The sequence below is a fragment of the Equus asinus genome, chromosome 5 (genome assembly GCF_041296235.1).
Source record: "Equus asinus isolate D_3611 breed Donkey chromosome 5, EquAss-T2T_v2, whole genome shotgun sequence".
In the NCBI taxonomy this organism is placed as follows: Eukaryota; Metazoa; Chordata; class Mammalia; order Perissodactyla; family Equidae; genus Equus; species Equus asinus.
This window is the reverse complement of record NC_091794.1, coordinates 32,790,345-32,812,913: the sequence shown is the minus strand read 5'-3', so window position 1 is coordinate 32,812,913 and position 22,569 is coordinate 32,790,345. Positions and strand designations below refer to the sequence as shown.

The following is a 22,569-nucleotide window of genomic DNA, read 5'->3' as shown; positions in this document are numbered from 1 at the left end:
TGACCCTAAAATGGATAAGATCTTCTATCTTGCTTTGGAATTTAGCCTTGGACTAAAGAGAAAATCAGTTTAGTGAATTGAGTGGCCTTCAATAGCTTCTACAAATGTTAATTCTTCTCACCTATCTGGAGAACAGAGGAAGGAAATCACTTAACTTGGGAAAGATGAGAGCTTTGAAAGTTACTCAGTGTGTTCTGCTGGTCATCCTTTAACTTTATGGTAGCTGGCATTAAAATGATCTAATTGGTTTTGTTCAGCAGCTAGGAAAGTCCCAGCATTCCTCAGCTCTCACACATGCTCTGTAAAAGTCCTATCTTTTTTGGCTATTGCAGGTTTATCATGCTGACAGTTTTCCCTTTTGACAAGTAATTATTGAGGGTTTGAGGTACTGTGCTTAGATTGAAAGCATCATTTTTTTCTCTCTTCTATTTTAATTAGATACTGTGCATTATTTCCTGGAGGAAAGGCATCTGTGTCCAAATAAATATGTTGGGTAAAGAGTCTACTGTTCAACTTTCTAGTTCTTTCTTAAAGAATTAAACTGTTCAATTGAACTTATATTTATCAAGCTTTTAGACACTAAATGTGATATGATGAACAGAAATGTACTCCAACTTCAAAAATGTATAGCTTATATTTATTAATAAGGAAAACATTACAACTGCAGTAGCGTAGGGATTGGGTGGGAAGGCAAAGGACATTAATAGATCAACGGGGGAGTCGGGAAGACAGACAAGTATACAACTTTTTGCATTGTAAGGTAGTACTTTATTAATATTTTTATATAAAACATTCATATAAAATAAGGGAAGATTGAACTTCAACTAGGGAATTCAAGAACTCCTCATGAAGGTGGCATTTAAAAAAATCTGAAAATGTTTTAATTTATTAGGTAAAGAGGATGAAGGCATTCCAAACTGAGGGACCAGATTGAGCAGAGGGGCAGAAATGGTCAGCTGGGGCCATGTAGCAAGCAGAGTGGAATACTGGGAAGGGAAGGTGAGGCTGAGAGGATAGCTTGAGGCCAGATTGTGAAGGGTCTTGAACACCTGTGGAAATAGTTGGATTTGTCCCATTGCCATTGAGGCATCCTGAGGAGTGACATGATCAGAGTCGTTCTTCAGGAAAGATAAAGATTTTTTTTTCCCCCCAGGATGAAGAACTTTCATATTCAGACCTCTCAGATGAAATGTCATGACAAATTTGATAAAAACCAAGAGGAAGTGAAACTGACACTGAGGGAAGGAAGGGCAAATAGAAGGTGAACCCAAAATGCACCGAGCTTGCTTGGTAGGGCTGGGAAGGACACCATCACTCTGGAAACATATGGTCACAAAGTGATGGTGAGGGGTCTCTGGGGGGGCAGAAAGTGGAGACATTGCTGGGTATTCATTTTTCTACCTCACTCAGGTAGGTTTTTGGTTAAAGCATAGAAGGATTGATATGTTTAGAACCAGGTACCTATTTTTTCTTGGAATCTCAACTGCTGCTACAAAAACAAGTCACCAATGTTTGTTTACTTCAATAAATGACTACCTAATCCTGGCCAAATGTACCCAAACCTCTTCTAACTTCTCTTTTCTCTCAATTCAGTAGAACTAAGGTCTTCATGAAGGAACTCACTAAAACACTCACCTCCATTCCATGTATTCATGAAACCTAGGCATTTGCCTACCCTCTACCTACCTCCAGCCTCTCAGTGCAGACCTAGATCCAGGAGCACAAACTTGCTTCCATTTTTCACTTTCTAGAATTTTATGGGTTCCGTGTTGTTCCCTATCCAACCTTACACAGAGTGGATTAAGAACTTCAAATAAATGTTTTCAGTGTGCCAAGGATTTATATACCTGCTTGACTTTCTCACATAGAGATACAAAATGGAACTGTTGACATTTGGTATGTCATAAAGATGGCACGTCAAATCTGAGAGAAAAAATATTCAATAAAATGATGAAGATAAGTTCTCTATTTGGGGGGAGGGTAGATCTTCATTTGGTTCTCATACTAATAGAGATTCCAGAGAGTTAAAATATTTGCATATGAAAACATTCAAAAAACCATAATAATATCAGATGATAACATAGTTGAAGAATTTTAGAATGCTGAGCTAGAGAAGGCCTTTCAAACTATGTTCAAAAAATAGTAAGTCATAGGGAAAAGTGATAAATTTAACTATTGAAAAATTAGAATTCTTCTACACCAAAAAGCAAACCACAAAACCATATGCAAGCTTGAGAGACTAGACGTGCACGCAGACATACACATGTACACACACACACACACGCAGAAGAACAATATTTGCAGCACTTACGATAAGGGGTTAATAGCTATAATAGACAAAGAGCTCTTACAAGAATAACAGTTAAGAAGTATATTCAACAAAATGTTAACGGTATTATTTCAGGAAAGCATGCACGTTGATCATGTCTTGGATGACTTCTGCTTGCAACACACTGCATTTACAGCAGTGGCGTTTTCATCCAGAGGGCGGTGCTTGACCCCTAATTCTGGGGCCGTGAAACTGAGAAATCTGTGGGAAATGACTGAGAATGGAGAGTTATGAGCTATAAACAGAGTTGTTCTGACTCCTGAGGACTTGGGGAACCCACTTAAGATCTCTGAGTTTATCTGCAAAATGGGGATAATAATACTTACCTACATCACTAGGTTGTTAGGAAAATTAATGCATGTTACTAAACCTTTGAGATCCCAGGATAAGCATTGTTGTGTGGCGAGTGCAGAGAATGGTTGCTTTTCTCTAATCTCTTGCTTAAATAAGTGCACGATAGTTACATTATGTATTCACACTAATTCTAAAATCAAACATTATCAGATGTACTTTAATTAGCTCTTTTATGAAAATGTTTATGGTAAGTTCAAATTTAAATGGATTATTAGCTAGTATTTTATTATGAGGATGCCTTAAAGCAAAACACACAGGTTTTTTTCCCCCCAATATTTTGTACCTTTTTCTTTATGTCATTTAAGCATCTTAGTGTCTGTACAATTTGATTGCTTCAATTGCACCATTCACAGATGAGCAAATTGAGGTACAGATATCCAAATAAAATAAGAGAAATGCAAATAATCCTTTAAATCACTTCCATGAATTTTGGACAGAGATTCGTATCTTTGTAATAGTCTTTAGAAATTATTTAGTTTTGCCCCTCATTTCACAAATGAGGAACCTGAATCCAGAGTGGTTAAGTAACCTGCCCCAAGGGCAGAGCTAGCTAAAGGCAGAGCTGGAACAGAGCCTGTATTCTCCTACTTACTCCTGTTGCAACCTTCAGTCCAGTGCTCTTTCCCCTCAACTACCCAAAGTGCCGAGTAGCCATGGCAGATACAGCCTATTTTACATGTAAGATATATATGTCTTAGTTTTTGTCCACAATCTTGGTAGATATGTTCGATAGAGAGCACGGTCAGACTTGATTCTGCTGAAGCCTGAGGTGGTACGTAGAAGGAATTTGATTTTTTTACTTTATTTATTTATTTATTTTTGAGGAAGATTAGTCCTGAGCTAATATCCGTGCCCATCTTCCTCTACTTCATATGTGGGACGCCTACCACAGCATGGCCTAACAAGCAGTGTGTTGGTCTGCGCCCGGGATCTGAACTGTCAAACCCCGGGCCGTCGAAGCAGAATGTGGGAACTTCACTGCTGCGCAACCAGGCCAGCCCGGAAATTTGATTTTTCAGTCCATCAAATCCTGTTGGGAATCTTTTGACTTCGTGAAAGATGACATTTGTTTGCATTTGGATAGAATATCATCAACACTCAAGCCCTAAATTTAGGAGTTCAAATGGTTAAACTACCCCATTAATGTAAAAAAGAATCCAGTAATAACTTTCTGGGCAGTTGTGCTAATGGCGTTTACTCTAGAGCATTGATTCTCGAGCCTGACTCGTGCAGAGCTGCCTAGTGGGCTATATACAGTACAGATGTAGGGGCAGCATCCCTGAAGAGTCTGATTCAGTAGATCTGGGGCCAGGTCCAGAAATCTGTTTTTAAAAAGCACCCTGGATGATTTCCAGGGTCACCCAAGTTTTTGAACCACTGGAATAGAACACAGCTCTAAGGAAGCAACCATCTGCTTTCCACCATTGACCCTGAAGCTGTCGGTGGGTGTAGAATTTAAATACATGGTGCAAATAACTACGCTGCATTTTGTAAGTAATTTCTTTTTGTTTGGCTTGTAGTCAGTGCTCATTTGGTTAATTACAGGTAGTAAGAGGTCATCTTCCCAATATTTCAGTGAAGAAATGAACATTATGTCAGTTATAAATTTGTAGCGTTACAGAGTGTTGTCATATTCTTAGACACTTGAAATCAAATGATGTTACTGAAAATTTTTTGCAAAAAGAGAAACATTCTTATCAATAACTTAGAGGCTTTAAAATAAGTACCACCCCAATGATCACTTCATCCTTTATGTGCACACATTTTATGGATGTGACAGTAGACATAAAGAGAAGGCAAATTCAAGGTCATGACTATATTTGCAAGCTTTAATTCTAGTTTATATACGAATCTATTCTGGCTCCCAATTTTCTTCTAATCTTCTTCTAAATTTTAGAGGAAATCTAAATATTCACTTATAGATATCTTGGCCAGTTGTAACTTTCAGGCAGGACTGAGGGAATTGACTTCCTGAGTATGGGTGGGGATGTTTAGATATAAATCTAACTGGGTTATGTGGAATACTCAGCAGTAATGAGAGTATCTTAGTGAATCACACAATAACCATTACGGTGCACTTCATCTTCTAAATCATGGTAGATATCCCACAAGGCCAGATTCTACGTGAATGTTGTGATGTATTTATATAAATATATTTTTAAAGCAAAAGCTAATTGGTCTCTCACACTTGTAGATTTATTCTTCCTATTTGTAATTTATTAGCTGTTTATAGAAAAAGATATTCTTTGAACATTGATAAAAACTAAATACAATAAATATTCAAATAGATAAGCTATTGCATTGATTCTATGTCTCGAGAAATAATGATAGAAGGAAGCAGCTTTTTTTAAAGGCCATTAAAAAAAAACGGGCACATTTCCCAGGATTTCTATTTCCTGTACATAATATGGATGTTTGTTTGTTTTTACAAGTTAAGGGGACCAATGGTTTAAATTGTTATTGAAGCATGCGCTAAAAAATCAAGTGGCTTATGTTGGCATAGTTTTAGTGAAACCACTGGCATTTCTCTGGGAGGAATAAGTTGAAAACTTTTCAGCAATCAGGCAGTGAATTTTAATTGTTACATTGAGGAAACATAACTGGATTTGAGTATTTTCCCTCAATTTCTAACTTTGTATAATCATTCTTGAAACCCCCCCCCCATGTAGGTTTAAACAAAAACAACCCTTCCAAAAGCTCTCCATGAAGTTTGACTTTTCAGTTGCAAAGTGTAAAATAACTTTCAGAAATGCCTTCTGTTCTTCCTGGTGGTGGTACGGGTTTGTGGTTTGTTTGGGGAGATTTTGGTTTGTTTCTGGAGAGAGCATACTTTCTTATGAAAGAGACAAGGGAAAGTTTTACCTGTCTGTCTCTCTCCTGTTTCTTTTTTTTTTTAGCTTTCTTTCTTTCTTTTTCTTTTAAAGATTGGTGATAAGGAATTCTAACTACTTAATGAGATGGGAGAGGCCTCACTCCATTGGAGTGGAGGAGTCCAGGTGGAAGTTGATGGATTGGACAGGTAAAGAGAAGAGTCCCGCCCCCTCATGCCTATAGTTGGGTATATATTAGGGAACCTAAAATTATGTACAGAGAGAGAAAGAGAGAAGGGACTTGAGTTCTGTTATCTTCTTAGTAGATTCCTGTTGTAAGGGTCTCAGAGGGGGTGGGGGGGTTGGCAAAATCCTGGAGCCAGAAGAGAGGACAGCGGCATTGATCAATCTTACAGCTAACATGTTGTACCTGGAAAACAATGCCCAGACTCAATTTAGTGAGGTAAGGATTTTAGATTTTAGCACTCCATTTAGAGATGCTTTTTCATTTTTATTTTTTAAATAAAAGCTTACGTATTGTGGTTCTCCGTCACCCAACGTAATGTTTTTGCAAATTGTATGTAGGAATCTCCTTATCTTGGTAAATGTTTTCTGTGGTGACTGTAAGTTTTTTTTTTTTCTTTAAGTAGGAGATAAAATAGTAGGAGAGAAGGGAGAAGAAAAATTTCTGGGTGATGTTATGTATTTGAAGAAACCCAATATTCAGGAGTTTATAAAATCACTTTTTATAAGAACAGACTGAGAGAGCAGATCACATTCTGCCAGATACATTGAAATGACTCCTCTGTTGGGTGTTCATGTCCCAGTGAGGCAAATTAGTTGACTGTGTCTTAACTCAGTTAAGTTCTTAGTTCTATCTCCAGACTTCATCCTAAAAGCAAATGAAGCTTTTTTCAAAATAATCAGGTGAGATTTTTTTTTAAACCATCTTTGTTTTGAATTCTATCAATCCGGAGACGTATCTAAATCCTGAGGGGACTTCAGCAATGTCCCTATTGTCTGGTGATTGACTTAGCCTTTCACTGTGTAATGACAAATAAAGTTATTTTGCAGTGATGCATTATTAAATATTTATCCATGCATACATGTCACTGTGTATTATAGCATGGAGGATTTTATTAAGGAATTGATGATTTGCCTCTCTGATCTCTCCTCAACAAGTGTGTCGCAGGCATTTAAATCCCCGGGCAAAGGGATAAGAAAAAAAACTCCTGAAGAGATTGTAAGGCTTTGAGGAAGTTTCCTAAGGTTGAAGGAGGTGTAACAACAATATTAGTTTACATTCCTCAGAATAGGGCAGCTGTGTTGACACTAATCAGATTGGGGGGTGCAGGGTGGGGAGAGCGCGTTCAGTGTTTCTGATGAAAATGCTTGCAGGCGAATGCTTGGAGAAGTAGACTGGAGAACTCAAATTGAGCTCCTTAAAATTCAAAACAAAATGCACAGCACTCTGGTGCAAAAGGAAGAGTCCCAAGAAGGACACCGAGCAGGGCCTGGCTATCATATTGACCATGCTATTGTCTAGACACCTGAACTGTGTAAATATAGCAGGGGAAATATCGAGTTATCTAAAGAAGGAAAAGGAAGTGCCTATTTTCCTTTAAAACATTCAAGCAGCCTTGCTTGTCCTCAGTGGAGAAACTTGAGTTTCTTGTTTTGCTTTAATATTGAAAGTTAGCTTAAAATGTTACCAATTTTTGAAGAATGGAGGTCACTTTTAAGATTATCTTGTTTCTGTTGGATCCAACGTGGTTCCGTTTTAATCACTAAAAAATGATCTGTCGGTCATATCATAGCTGACTTTGTGTTTGTCCGGGAGCTAGTTCACACACAGTATTTATAAGCCGGCTGAGATTTATGTGTGTCTAAGTATAAAGGGTTAGAAGCAAAGTTGATTTAGTGAGATCTATTTAAAAAATATGAAGTTGTTGTAAAGTGGAAAGAAATAACTAGTTCTCATGAAAGGAAAAACACTGCATAAATGCTATGATTCAAGGATATCTTTAGGAATTATTGCCTTTTATGGAGGCAAAAGAGTCATGTCGTTTGTGAGAGTATGGCATCCTTACAATGAAAGAAAATACCTTTACATGAGTTTGAATTTTTCCAAACTTTAGGTAAATATGTGGTCAAGTGCTTAAAAGCCAGCAGTTGTCTGTTTTCTATTGGAATGCTGCTAATGTACATACGAGATATCTATGAAAAAATATGGCTGAATTCCTCTACCTTCCTGCGTCTTTTCATATATTTTCGTCATGCACTTTGAATCCTTCCGTTAGTGTGTCTATTAAGTGTGATCTTCATGGCTTGATTTCCATTCTATTGCTTAAGAACTGCTTTCTTTTCCACATAGGTTTATGTTTTAATATCTAGCTCTGTGAAAATGCAGTTCTATGTCTGAGTATATGCAATGCCTGGGACCACATGGCCCGGAGACTCCTGAAATTTAATACAAAGGTTAAAATGTTTTGGGATTCGCCTCAAGATAACATTTATTAGTAACTGTCAATACAGAAACAGCAATTTACTATTATCACACATGAATTGTTAAAAATTGGACAGATTAAGAATAAAAACGCTATGTAACTCCCTGTGAGAGTGAAAATTATTTTAAAACCATAAGCCATTCTCTGACTTCAAATATTTTTTAAATTTAATTTGCTGGCAACTTCTTTGGGTTGATAACTCAAAAACAATATAAAAACATTATTCTTTCTCTACTTCCTTTTCCACAACTTTGCAATTCTTTCCCCCCAAGCAGAGCTGGATTTGGGGAAGCTGTTAATGAACAGGAAAGGGTCCGGAAGGGAGGAGAACACGGGCAGGATGTAACAGGCACAGCTTAAGGTTAAGGTTCCACCCTTGGGTTACAATGGAGAGGCCTCAAGCAAGCACACCTCCGAGGTGCCTGGCATGGAATGACACAGCCTCTGGGATAGGTCTCAGGCTTGGAGAAAGAGGCTCAAAAGAAAGGAAATTCTTCACAGATTAGGTTTTAGGTCAACTTTCTTGCCAGAAATTCTGGGCTGTGTGTGTGCGTGTGTGTGTATGAGAGAGAGAGAGAAAGAGAGAGAGAGAGAGAGGGAGAGAGATTGAGCCTCCCAAACTCATCCTTAGAAGGACATTTTTATTAAAAATCCTCATTTGGGGCTTGGGAAGAAGTAAAAGTACTTTGGTGAATGGGTTACAGTATTCTAGAACTAAACGAGACTTCAAGGCTCATATACTGAAACACCTCATTTTACAAATTGAGGCGAATGATTTTTCTCTCTGTTGTTGAGAGAGCTATAAGTGTATAAATGAGTCCCGTTTACTTAACGTTTTTCTCTTTAATACCAAGGAGAGCTGGAAACACTCTAAAAAGGGTTATTGTGATTCATAGTAGATGCTCCAAAAAAGTTTCCGTGAAGAACTGATGTCCAAATCTAGTTGAGAGCAAGAAGAAAAGTCCTGAGACAGCGGTATAAGCTCTCAGAGTCCAGGTCATTGCCGTTCAATTGACCCCTGGGCCTGCATGGTCAAGGGAAATACAGTAATCTTTCCTATCCCAATACTGTTTCCAATGGCTGAATTAAATTTTTCCCATGGGAGTAATTTTTCTCTTAATAATTAATATATTATCATAAGCTTCCCCGTGTTGTGCTTCTGAGATGTTTAGCACCATAGGTAAGAGCAGCAGAGGTAGGAAGCAGAAGCTGCAGGTTTAATTCGGGTGTCAGCCAGGCTGTGTTCCACTCCAAGTTGTGGTCGTAGATTGCACTACTTGTTTTACAATTGGTTGCCCTCAAGCCCAGAGGGCACTGGGAGAAAGATATCTGAGATCGCAGATCATAGATCATAACTTCCTTCACGATGATTGGAAAAACGAGTGGTGAGAACTATAAATCACTTATCCTTTACCTAGATAAGGAAAAAGCATGTTTGGTTTGTTTTGTTTTTTAGAAGAGCAGTGATCCTCAAAGGGGGTAGGAAGCATGAATGAATGTCTGGGTTAGCTATAGCAACCAAAAAAATATTGGTTGCTGTTGCATCATACCACACACTTTACCTGAATGCAAAGTTGCTAAAATTTTCTGAGACAAGGAGCATACACAGAACTTAAGATTCTATATTCTTCTTATTAAGGGAGCAGATATATATATATCTGAGGTCATGAGATTTTATGTTTACCGAGGAATAATATGGGTCAAGAGGTTGAGAAATATCTTACCACAAATGTACCCAACCTTGCTTTAAGGTGCATGTGATTGCTTTGGATGGGACCTGAGCTAGTGGGATAGAAGGGGACAGGTAAAAATCCTGCCTCCATAGTACTATTATGAAATACAGTTTTCCCCGGTTGAATACATTTTTAACTTTTAATTGCTTTATGTCAATAAATAAGAAAGAGTGAACACCGATACCAAAAACATACCTCAGTGAAAAACAACTTAGTTATTTCCACAAGGTGTTAACTATTATGAAAATTAAAAAATTTTCCAAGCCCACTGGACTCAGAATTTTCTTTCGAATGTATATTGAGAAAAAGTCAGATGACTGATGTAGCGTTAGTGTCCAGTGCCGACTTAGTAGACTCAGTTGCCTATGAAGGGTACCGAGGAGGGTAGTGGATTTTGTTCTAGAAGAGACTGGATTGGAGTGTCAAGGTAAAACAGTTGATCCAAAAGTTAAGCTATAAATCTTATTCCTAATCTTCTCTTAAGAACACAATTTGGAGGCACAAGAAAATAATGAAATGTGGCTTAGTAATGTGCTACTTCTCTAAACATTTTATAATGTTCACTTATACCTTTTAGTTGAGTTGTGCTTTATAATATTCATGAATAGTAGTATTGAGGAGGAGAGAGTGAGGTTAGAAGAAGGACCTACAGTCCTCTTGAATAAATGTTTACTGAGCATCAGTTACATATAAGATGGTACCTGGGACATGAAAACGAGTAACAAACAGTTCTTATACAAGAAATTTACAGTTCATAAGGAGAATAAATACATACAGTTATAATACAGGACAGATCTTCAGTGTCGTATGAGAAGTGTGAGCAAGATAATAAAAAGAATCAAAGAGAAAGAAAGTAGCTTGCAGCAGGAGAATCGAGAAAGTCAATCCGTACATGTAGGATGCAGCTGCACTTGGAAGGACAGAAGGAACCTTCTAAGTCCTAGAAACCTAAGAGGGAAGGAGGATTTCAGGTGAAGAAACAAACAGCAGCAGAGACGCAGAGGTGGGGTAAATGCTGTGGTACTCAGAAATGTCAAATAGTTCAGATGGAATTGAAAGTATGAAAGAATTAGGAAACAGAGTTGGAAATGTATGATAGAGTGGTTCATGGAGGGCCATAACACGTTTAATATAGTGGCCATGATCACCCATGCCAGGATTTTGAACAGAGGAGTGGCGTTATTGGAGCCCTATGAGGGTACACTGGGAAGGATAAGTGACTTTGCTCAAGATAGCCTAGAAGTATAAAAATGCATTTCTTTGCATTGCACATTGGCTGCCTGTTTTGCAAGAATATCTGTCACTTCTCTGGGACCTTTGGAAGGGGAGAAATGGATTGTTTCTAAAGTCTCATATGACTCGTGTATTCTTTGCCCATGGCTCTCTTTAATAGCTGTGGTCCCTGCTGTAGGTAAGTTGGGAACCATTGGTCTTGGTTTATCTTTATTTATGCTTGCTATTTAAATGTAATTTATTAATAGCTCCCCTTTCACTTTCAAAACTATTCCATTTAGGAGACAAAGTATATGGTAAACACAGACCTCATTTATTATTTCATTCTTTTTCCCAACCCTCCACTCCAAAATGAGAAAAAGTAGTATAAATTTGGGTCTAAACCAGATACAGTGATTTTGATATCCCAGCCACAAACCATTTAGATTATTTCCCCTACAAAAAGAAGCATTTCCTTGCAACCCAACACTTACTGAGAGCTAATTAAATATCGTCACCATGCTAGACACTGTAAGGAAAGCAGAAATGAGTAAGTTGCAGCCACTGGCCTCTGAGAATTCACGATCCTAGGAAGTATAGAAGGTGTTAGTAAATGACTCCAGTATAAAATAGAATGTGGTAAGAGACATCAAAGGCTCTCAAAGGCAGAGAAATGGGTTCAAACTGTTCATGAAGAAGGTAATATTTCACATAGTTCAAAGATGAGAACTTAGCCAAGGAAGGAAGGGAGGAAGGTCATTCTGGGTAGAGGGTAGAAAATTAATACAAATACAAAGAAGAACTGCAAAGGACCAGATGAGAGAGTGTGATATATTGACTTGAGGAGAGAATGTGTTGATTTCAACACTGATTTGTATTTAATATATAATCCAATTTAATATGCATGTCAAAATGGAAAGCTTTTGTAGAAACAGTGAGAAAAGCTTACAGGAACTTTTATCTCCCTAAGAGCTAGAACTAATGCATATTTTGAAAGCATAGGCAGTGTTCAGAATTCGGCATTCAAAACTTTGTCTACGTGCTGGAGGAGTGATAGGTGGCATCCTGCAGGGAGGGAGAAGAATTAGCCTAGGCGGTTGCTTGGGCTGTATGCAGTTGAAGGTTTCCTGGTCCCATTCTTTACACCTCTACAGAGCCAGATAAGGTGCTTTACGCTTCTAGGAACTCAGTAATTACATTTTCAAATTAATCAAGGCTAGCAACAAAATCCAGATTGATTCTCTATGTTAATTAGGATTAACTTTATTTATTAAATAGTCATCTTAGAATCAGGAGAGGAAAACCCTTTTCTCTGGTCACTGCTCTAAACACAAATAATAATCCTGGAGCTAAATGTGAGAGAATATACCAAGTATGACATTTGTCCAAGATAAGAATTGCAATTTGGCAATGATAGAGCAGAAGCCAATACAAATATCCATTTAAGAAACAAACAATCCCCAAATTAAACAAAAAACATCAAAGAAAATCAAGATCTTATCTCATTTTTTTAAAAAATTAAAAATTTTTCAACTTTCATTTTGGACAAGGGTACACATTTGCACTTAAGATTTTAAGAGAAATATTGAAGGGAAGACATGTCTCCACCCATATATATATCTTCTCCCTCCTCAACCTCCTTCATCACTTCCGCCTTACCCAGGAAGAAAATGTAGGCAATTTCAGAGGTAATAGTAGGGTAGGCAAGGGGAGGTTCAGTGACTTGATTTAAGGGCAAAGAGACAAAGTAGGAGAGAGAACTGGACTCTCATAGATGGGGGGATGTCCAAGCTTGTATCTCATTCCTTTCTCTTCCTCACCGACCTAATCCTCCACTTGCATAAAGTGGATTTTGAAAATATCCAGCGTTAGCATGTGATTGTCCTCCTTTTAAATCTATGCAGACCTTACAGGAAGCAGTGAAATCCATCAACTACCTCGTTCCTATACAACCTCCTTTGCAGAAATAAGTAGTTAAATGAAGTGTCTGTAAAGTCTTTTCAGAAACAGTAGTTTTTTACCTCCCCACATTTGGTATTCTTATTTGACCTGATAATAAAGCACCCCTATACTATTCAAAAAGCATTCCTTTCCATCTTCTGCAAAAGAAAAGTTTCTTGGAAAGTTCTTATTTCTAAATTAATTTCATGTTTGATAATGACTAACATATATTCTGTTTGTTTCTTTTCCAAAGACGAAGTAAAATTGGACTGTCTTGTAGATTCTAGCCAAGATGGCTTCATCGGATGATATTCACCTGTCAATTTAATGTTCAGTAACTGGTGGTAAGATAAAGCACATGTTGGTTCTAGGCGAGGGGATAACTGGCAAGAATAAAACATTTTTGGAATGTTAGTGGATGTGTGTAGAGTGTAAGTTGATATCTCATGCAAAACTTGTAATCTGAATTGCATCTTGTCTGTGTTTCTTAAATGGCAAAAAAAAAAAAAAAAAAAAAAAAAGATTTCCTTATAAAAGCTGAAAGAGGGAATTTTGAGTCAAGCTGTGGTGTGTTGCCAGAGGCGGAAATTTATGAAACACTCTCATCAGCTCTTCTGGAAACACTACAAAAGAAATAGTTCTACTTTCTTATTGGTGCTAAAGCCACTAATAGGTGCAGTTTAGTATAATACCCCTATGAGAATTACCACCCCCAAAGTGAGCTTGCTTTGGAAAGAACTCTGCACAGGCATTTTCTTTTTCCTTTTAAGCTTGCGCAAAACACCCAAAGGGGCCATTTCCAATCCAGGCAGTGATCTTTCTCAAGTTTATTCTTTCTCAGATCACAGAGACAATGGGGAATATGCCCTGTTTACTCAAATCAGTCTGGATTAGTGTCACTCTATTGATGGAATCAGAATTAAAAGGAAAACCATTACCCTCTCAAAGGGCAACATCAGATGTTTTGGGAATGGGTTGATTACGTTTAAATAGACCATGGGGAGACTGTCACCAGACTAAGGTTATAGACTCCACAAGAAATACACAGAAGCGGTAATAACACTGGGTGAAGTAGAAAGCCCTTGATAAGCCTTAGGCCTGGGAAATTATTTCAATAGACAATCCCGAAGAGCTTGAAAGGCTGAAAGTAAGAATAGTGACATTTCAGAGAAGGTACTTTCCCTGTCTTCTTTCTACACTCCAACACCACTTCTCAGATATTTATCTACAGGTCAAATCCTTTTCCAGTTTTTAAGGCCCTGCTAGGGGGCTGCTTCACCCTTCCAAAAGTCCCAGATCTCCCCATTCAGAATAACTCCTCCTTCCTCTGAACTCTTTTGTACTTCTCTGTTCCTCTCTTATTGCTCTGTGTGACCAGATGCCTTCTCTTCTCTCTAGACTGAAGGAAGACTCTTGAAGAGTAGAGGATGTGTGATATTTATTTCTGTATCATCTCCAGGGCCACTAAACAATGTCCCTGAATGTGATGGAGGCATGTGTCTGTAGCTGTTGCTTGAAGGGTTATCTTCAGATAAAAATATGGCGTATTGTATATACTTAACAGAAATAGATCTTTGTCCCTGATGTGCAAAAAAAGCAAAGAAATTGCACACATTGTACAAGCCTTATCTCCACCTGTATGTCCTGAATTATATGGTTTTCCTTGACATCTTGCAAGTCTTTTTTTTTTTTTTAAATGAGCTAGAGTATTTATTTCTATTATACTTCAAGTGGCAAGAAAGTTTTGAAAAGGCAGGGTAGTTTCCTGAGTGAGGAAAGACTTGTACTCTAACAGAGGTAAATAGTGTTAAGTGTGTGCTGCTTTCACTTAATTGATTACCCATGAGGACAGAGAATGTGTTTGATTTTTTTTTAAAAAACTGAACAGATTAGATTTTTATCTTGCTTTGCAGTCACTTTTTTAAAGTGTTTACTTGCTTCCACACTGTTCCCTTGATTCATTTTGTCCCCTGCTTGTCTCTAGATTGTCACCCAAGAGGTGGGTGGTTTGCCCTGGGTGAATAAGCTTGACGATTTGCAAACACTTTTTCACTTTATTTTCTACAGTGTTATTACTAAAGGATGTCTGAGAAGTCTTTAAGTCATTTTGTTCTTAAACCTGGTGTCCCAGCTTTTTTTTTCCTGTTCAAGTGACACTAATGAGCTGTTGTAATTATTACACTGATTGATTGATTGTTACTTTCGTAATGGGGTAAATAGAATGAAATGAGTAGACAACTGTATTTTCAAAGAAGGCAAGTCTTCTGCATAGCTGGAAACTTCAGTTTTATTTTGCAGTTAAAAGTGACAGCTTAAAGGAATACTCCAGTGTTAGGTAAGTCACCATGTCTAATTACAAAGTATAGTAAATTACTAAAATCTTTGTGTCAAACATAATGAAATATTCAGCAATCAGCAAAGAACTTTGACAAGCCAAAGCAAATCAGTGCTCATGAAACAGTGTTCCTCTTTTGAATATGTATAGAATAGTAAAGCTGAATAGTATGCTCCTTGTTTCATGCTTTGGTTTTGCATTTGCAAATAAAGGCTAGTGTTTCACCCTCTGAGTGTGGGTTATAAAGTCTGGAAAATGAAGTCATGAATTTAGACCATTTGCAAGAAATGAATTGTAAGTCTGATAAACTACAATCTCAGTTCCTCAAAACATACATTTGTAAGCCTTTAATTATGGCATTATTCTAAACTGAATTCTGGCTAACTGGGCAGAAAATCATGGAAATTAGAGAGGGAGGGACCAATCTTGTGGCCTATCTACCAGAAACGAAAGTCTTCTCCAAGCTTGTTTCTGAGTGGTTTCTTTCCTAAGCAACATGCACTTGGCCACAAGTACCGTCCGTAGGAAGTGAATAATTATACGACCACAAAGGTTTGGATTCTTATTGCTCACCAAATGCATTAGAAACAAACTAGACCATCAGGTAAAATACACTGCCTTGGCACAAAAACATGTATGTGTTTGTTTTAAGGAAGTAGAAGCTCATTAAAAAACTTCCCAGCTAGGTGTGAGTTACCAAGTATTACTCATTGCCTTGTGAGTGACAGGACTGGCTATTCTGCTACTAGTTCCCATAAAAGCTGAAGCTAAAAGCCCAATTCCCACCTACCAAAACAAAGCAAAACACAAAGTAAAGGTCATAGAGATTATCTGGAGATGCACTATAACATTCACCTGGCAGGAGTATGTAAACAGGTGAACCCAATATGGAGACAGCCTTTAGCAGAAAAATCTATACTTCATTGTGTTAGCATAAAAGAGATGCTTTCTGAAAGTGATCTTTATTTTGAAATGCTTTGCATTGGTTCTTTGAATAAATATTTCCTGAGCCTCTACTATGTCTCAGACACTGTTCCGGAGATGAGACTCAGCACTCAGCAAGCCAGATATAATCTGTCATAAATTTATGGTCTAACAGAGAAGACCAACATTAAAAAATATGTATACAGATAATTAATTTCCATTATAATTATGTAATGCAAAGAAAAAGTTAGAGTGCTATGACAATGTGGAACAAAGGAGAACAAGATCTGGGCAGTTCAAGAAGGGGTTTCCTGGGAGGTGACACTGAAGCTAAAAGCTGCAAGATGAGTCAGGAAACAGTCTGCAAGGGCAAAAGGCTTGAGGCCTGAGGGAGTTTGCTTTTGAAAAACCGAAGTAATGCCTATTTGGTTGCCTTTTAGTGAGCAAAGGGGAGAGTTTCAAATAGTGCACATCGGCCATTTTAAAGACTTGGGGCCTTTATTTTAAGAGAGTGGGAAGCTGCTCAAGGTATTCAAGCCTGAGAGTGGCATGGTCAGATTTGCAGTGAGCTACCACCCCGTAACTCCAAGAGCTGAGTCTGACTTGCTGCAATTACGCATATTCTCAGAATGGTTAGTTTTATATCCTATCTTTAAGGAGTGGAAAACATTTTTTTTCTTTAGTTATAGAAGAGGCATGTTTTCATTGATTGTAAGTTTTAGATAAAAATCCCAGGCAGAAGTTTGAGTGACTCCAATTTACATGCAATGAGAATGAAGGATAATTAAGAGAGCGGGTTTGCAAGCCAGATTTACTGGTTTCACATTCGGGCTCTGTCACTTACTACCGTAAGCAAGTTACCTAATCTTGCAAGAGCTTCAGTTTCCTCATCTATAAAATATGTATAAAACATGGGATAATAATGCCACCTAGCTCATGAGGATTAAATGAGTTCATGCAAAGCACTTGAACTCTCTAAGGATCAGAGTAAGGCTTTAGAGCTTTCACAGTGGCAGTAGCAGTACTGGTTAATTTTCTTTTTATAGAGAGGATTGAATATGGATGCTGAATATATTTCATATTTGTGTGTGTGTGTGTGTGTGTGTGTGTGTGTGTGTGTGAGGAAGATTGGCCCTGAGCTAACATCTGTGCCGATCTTCTTCCATTTCATGTGGGATGCTGCCACAGTGTGGCTTGGTGAACTGTGCTAGGTCCGCACCCGGGACCTGAACCTGTGAACCCTGGGCAGCTGAAGTGGAGCGTGAGAACTTAACCACTACATCACTGGGCTGGCCGTTTCAGACATCTTATTTTTTTGAGGAAGATTAGCCCTGAGCTAACTGCTGCCAATCCTCCTCTTTTTGCTGAGGAAGACTGGTCCTGAGCTAACATCTGTGCCCATCTTCCTCTACTTTATATGTGGGACGCCTATTAGAGCATGGCTTGACGAGTGGTGCCGTGTCCACACTCGGGATCTGAACCTGTGAACCCCGGGCCCCCAAAGCAGAATATGTGCACTTAACCACTGCGCCACTGGCTGGCCCCCTCAGACATTTTTTTTAATCTTGGTGATCACTATTATTTTATTGAAATTGATACGTCGTCAGTTTCATGTTATGGTGAGCAAAGCTATTTCTTGTGATAAAATGTTAATAGCATTTAATCACCCCATTGTATTATATCGTAATTTCTGATACGGTCTAGACAGATGCATTATCAAAATTATTTTAAAATATTTTAAGCTCACTTTAAAAACCACCAAAGCACTACTGATGAGCTTCTAAAGTCACCATAGTATGTTTTTCTATAGATGATCTGCTATGTAGACAGATTTTTATTACTCTCTTCTTTCTTCCCTTCACATTACTGTGTCTGCTAAATAAAGCTATTAAAACAGCGATTACTATAGATTGAAAATATCTGCAAACATATTTTTGTTCCAAAGTTAATAAATATCTCTTGATTCACTTTGAAGAAACTGAAACTGTGTGTATTTTTCCCTAATATTTGGATCAAGAATTATTGAGTGTTAAAATTATACCTTTCTGCTTTCTGCTAAGCCTAATGCTTTTTGGTATATAATGGTGATGTCAGTTTCTTTCAGAATTGAGGTGCTCATGATTATAATTTGGTTCATTTGTCATTATTACTAGAAGGGGGTACATACAGAAATCATAGAATTTAAAGTTTGTTTTTCCTTAGTTGAGCTCTATGCAGTGTAATTTAGCTTTATTTGGATTGAATTTTAACTTCAGTCTATTCACACTTAGTGGCTTTTCAAATGCTGTGTCTAATATTTGTTGACATTGTTGTCTATCTGATCAGGCAACTCTATTCGTCTCACCTACCATTGTCTGTATAGCTTAAGGCTTTTAGGGAGCTCTCCCCTATGTTATGGAATCTTGGTCCTAAAGGAATCTTGACACTTTGTGTGAGAACATAAAAACGTTCTAGTGGGGCTGGCCCAGTGGTGCAGCGGTTAAGTGCACACATTCTGCTTTGGCGGCCTGGGGTTCGCTGGTTCGGATCCCGGGTGCAGACATGGTACCGCTTGGCAAGCCATGCTGTGGTGGGCATCCCACATATAAAGTAGAGGAAGGTGGGCACGGATGTTAGCTCAGGGCCAGTATTCCTCCCCAAAAAGAGGAGGATTGGCAGCAGTTAGCTCAGGGCTAATCTTCCTCAAAAAAAAAACACAAAAGTTCTAGTAAACTCTGCTACTATCTTTCTAGGTTCGTGTGCGCTTAAGTGCTATATTCTTACATTTTGTTCATTATAAGATATGAGTATATTTTACCTCCAAACATTCACTTTTTAAGAACATTTGAAAGATAAAAGAGGTGAAATATTTTATACCTAACAGAATCTGGTTTTGAGAAAAATGTGATACTAAATAAATTCTTAAGGGGGAAAGATAGTGCTGTAAACTGACGTTATGATTCAGATTGCTTCTTGACCTCGCATGGAGCACTTTAAGTCAATTGTGCTTAATTCTAGCATAAAACAAACCATCATTCTTTGAGGTGAGGCAGGTGGTAGGAGACTGAAAAAATGACAAGTATTTCTCCCTAAGGCAGTGCTTGTTGAAAAGCCACTATCCTGATGATATTTGGGAATGAAAATGTAGTACTGTCTGCTGGAGCATAATCGAATGAATGCTTTGTACGGCCAGGGTTGCAAAGAAAACTGTTTTCTTTTCCCAGGAGGGGCTTTAGAATGTTCACAAAAGCTCCTCCGTGACGCCCAAGGTGAAAGGTTATATCAGCTGGGGAAACTATATATGCTGCCTGACACATTTTAGATTTCTGGGTTTGGCCTGGTAAATTCATATCAAGGAAATACAGTTATCTCATTTTGTGAAAGTGATCTCGTGGCATTTTCAATAGCTTTGTGGTTGAGGACGGTCATATCTATCAGAATGTTAGAATGCGTGCTTCCTTTATGTTTGATCATCAGAATCAACCTCGTTGTAGAAAACTAAGGTGCAGGTTGTCAAGAACCTTGCCCAGGGGTATACAGCACATTAGTGGCAGTGTTCACCAGACCCCATAGCATCAAGTCTAAGTTCGGAGTTCCTTTGCATTACTAGCATCCCTTCAGGAATGTAGGAGTGCTGAAGAATGTTCAATTCCCTAGCCTCACCTAACAGGCAGTCAAGGGTAATAAATATAATTTCTTCCAAATGAAATTTGGGCAAGTTATTGTTTTCTGTAACAAGGGAACATTTGAATTGAGATAAATAAATTATGATTATATATCCCAACAGTAACCTCTCTTGTCCCTGATTTGGCTCTCATTCCCATTTTTCATTAATCGTTTGCCATATATTGTTGACTGTTGTTGCCGTGTAGCCATAAGTTAGCTATTACAGATAGTAATATCTGGGAAAGAGAACTTATAAAGTTTCTTTTATACAGATAAATGGAAAGAGCGAGATATTCAGAAACACAAATTATATCTAAGTCCCTGTTTCCGTTGTATTGGTCAAATGACTTGATTGAAATCCCTTTCTGATATTAAATTCTTTTGCAGGAAATTAATTGCACTGTCAACTTTAAATAACTGTAAACCCAGGTATTCAATATTGAGTTTTGTTTACAGCGATATATATAGATACATTATTTCTGAGCTGATAAGATAATTCAGGCTCATAACATATTCAGAATTTAAGACCATCAAATGATGTAATCCAGGAAAGAAAAATAAAATGAAACTAAAGGGATTGCATTTATAGGACACTTTTAAAGCAGTGACCAGTCAGGAAAAACCAAATCTTCTATATTGATATTTTAATTCTAAGCCTCCAAACTGAAGTTTGGTGAAGAAATAAATCAGAGTCTGTAGATGGCTGCGAGAATGCAGAAGGACTTACAGGAGAAGAGAAACAAACGCCAAGAAAACACTCTTTCTGTGTTTGGGAATGGTACTTATACTTGTTCTTTCCTGATGGTAAAAGCACGCAGTTTGAGACTTAGCCCCTGGGTATCCCTCCACTTATTATGCCAGCTCCATGTTTCAGAAGGCCCCCAGGGTGTTGTGTGATTACAGAGTTAGCATACAGTGTGTTAAGTCTCTGGGACCAAGGTGTGTTTCATCCTTTCTGTCATCAGATCGGCTAGTCTGTGATGAACCTGAATATATTCCAGCTAAAGATGTTGGTAATTTTCTAGGATCCAGGCAGTGAGTTTCCTATTTCAAAGTTATTTTATGGGAAATGAAGCATCTGTTTTAATTCAGAGGAAATCAATTGTTTTACTTTATCAAGCTTACAGTAGATATCAGACAAATTGTGTGCATTTTTGCCTTTTATATTTTGTGGGAAGAAGACCATCTCCTCTTTCAGACATGATAGGGTAGATATAGAACATTTTTCATTTGTTCATTCACTGAGTGCCTATGGGTACGTTAAGGTTATTCAGAGATCAAGACACCTTGTGGTTAGAAAGGGACAACCTACTTCCTATTTCATTGCAAATATTCTAATAATTTTTGTTACATAAGAAACACATGGGACATATGGGACTCCACAGAGTTCTTCCGAGGGCAGTTTTTGTGACTGCTATGAAAGTGTCACGTTCTAAGTTCTGAGGCTCTTTCACTTGTCATTGGAAACAGGAGTTATGTTAGCATTCCAGCATAATGTAAGTTTCTCCTCTCTGTGTTTATGGAATTACTGACAGTTAAGAACGAGCATAGGTGTTGCTCCCTTCACCCCACAAGCTTCACTTTGGTGGAGAATAAGGGATAAATATTATTCACATTAAGCTGATACAGAGCTAGCTTCTTAGGCATGCGAAGTCTGCAGTCACAAAGGGCCCCATGCTTGGTTTAATGCTCTGCTGTTACCATTTTGAAACTTTTAATAATTTATAAACAAGAGGGCCTGTGTTTTCATTTTGCAATGGGCTGTGCAAATTATTTTGCTGGTCCTGTCTATGTATCACTTGTTCTTCTTGGCTATGTTGGTCTGCCCTCGGTTTCCAATCGTACTGTGTGAGCATGTCCCCTTTTTCTTCAAATCAAAGAAATAAGCAAATAAGAGCCTTTTTGTGGTTGTTAACTAAATGTTTTTAAAATTAACTTCTAAAGTACTGTTTCCTATGGCAGGTTTATGACATTCATTTTAAATGAAGATATGAAAAGTACCCAAGTAGATTTCCAGTCATAGTAATTCTTACTTTGGTGGATTTGTTTTTGTTTGTGTTTATTTTAGGTGAATTGATTCAGTTATTAGCATTGGTTGTATGCTTTTTTTTTTTTTTAAGACAAATGATTATACTACTTGGCTTATGTTGCTTTAAAATTGCGGAAAAGTTTAAACTGAAATGTGTCTTCCCATTTTTATCTTGGATAGTAAGCAGCTCTTTGCCTAAACCTGAGAAATCTAGCTTTATGTTACATAAATTGAGGAATTAGCCTTGGAAACAAATCCTGTTGTTGTTAAGTAAAGTATTTTACCTGGAACTATATGGATTGTAAATTATGGCATTTAAAAGTATACCTGTCAGCACCCACAGTGCTATTAAAGACTTTTGGAATATAGTTTTTGCTTCTTTGGTGCCACCTAAATATGTTCAGTCTTACTGCTCTTCCTGGGTCTCCTTTGTGCCTTGGAGGTAAATGGAGTTTCCATTTCTCTGAAGTCCTTCAAGAAGCATTCAGTGTTTGCTCACTGGCTTTTAAAGCTGGGTCCCAAAACTTTTCTCTTTACCTGTATTGAAAAAAAAATTTCAAAGGACCATGTTTCTTTGTTCTCATCCAAGCCCACAATTAGCTGAAGTTCCATTCTGTGTAGCTAGAAGGAGGAGGAAAAGGGTGGCCCAGCAGGCATTTTACTGCCTGTGAGAAAGTGCTCACGAGTTTCTTTGTCCTTTTTGTCAGGGCCGGCTGCCTCCCTAATTGTGCTGCTGCAGGGAAGCACGTG

The 22,569-nt window shown here is 37.9% G+C and overlaps 1 protein-coding gene across 18 annotated transcripts in view; it reads left to right on the top strand.

Moving 5' to 3' along the window:
• The window catches only part of TP63 (tumor protein p63), a 224,431-nt gene that overhangs the window by 122,681 nt on the left and 79,181 nt on the right, over positions 1-22,569 (top strand). For 7 of the 18 annotated variants that reach the window (XM_070509208.1, XM_070509207.1, XM_014843378.3 and 4 more), the window contains exon 1: positions 5,778-5,956. The exons of 9 other annotated variants lie outside the window; for them this stretch is intronic. In XM_070509208.1, coding sequence (XP_070365309.1) covers positions 5,915-5,956 — 42 coding nt within the window. In that variant the 5' untranslated portion in view covers positions 5,778-5,914. Of the gene's footprint in view, positions 1-5,771; positions 6,421-22,569 lie in introns of those variants that run through there. 2 more of the 18 variants (XM_070509209.1, XM_044771296.2) reach the window with 2 other exon arrangements.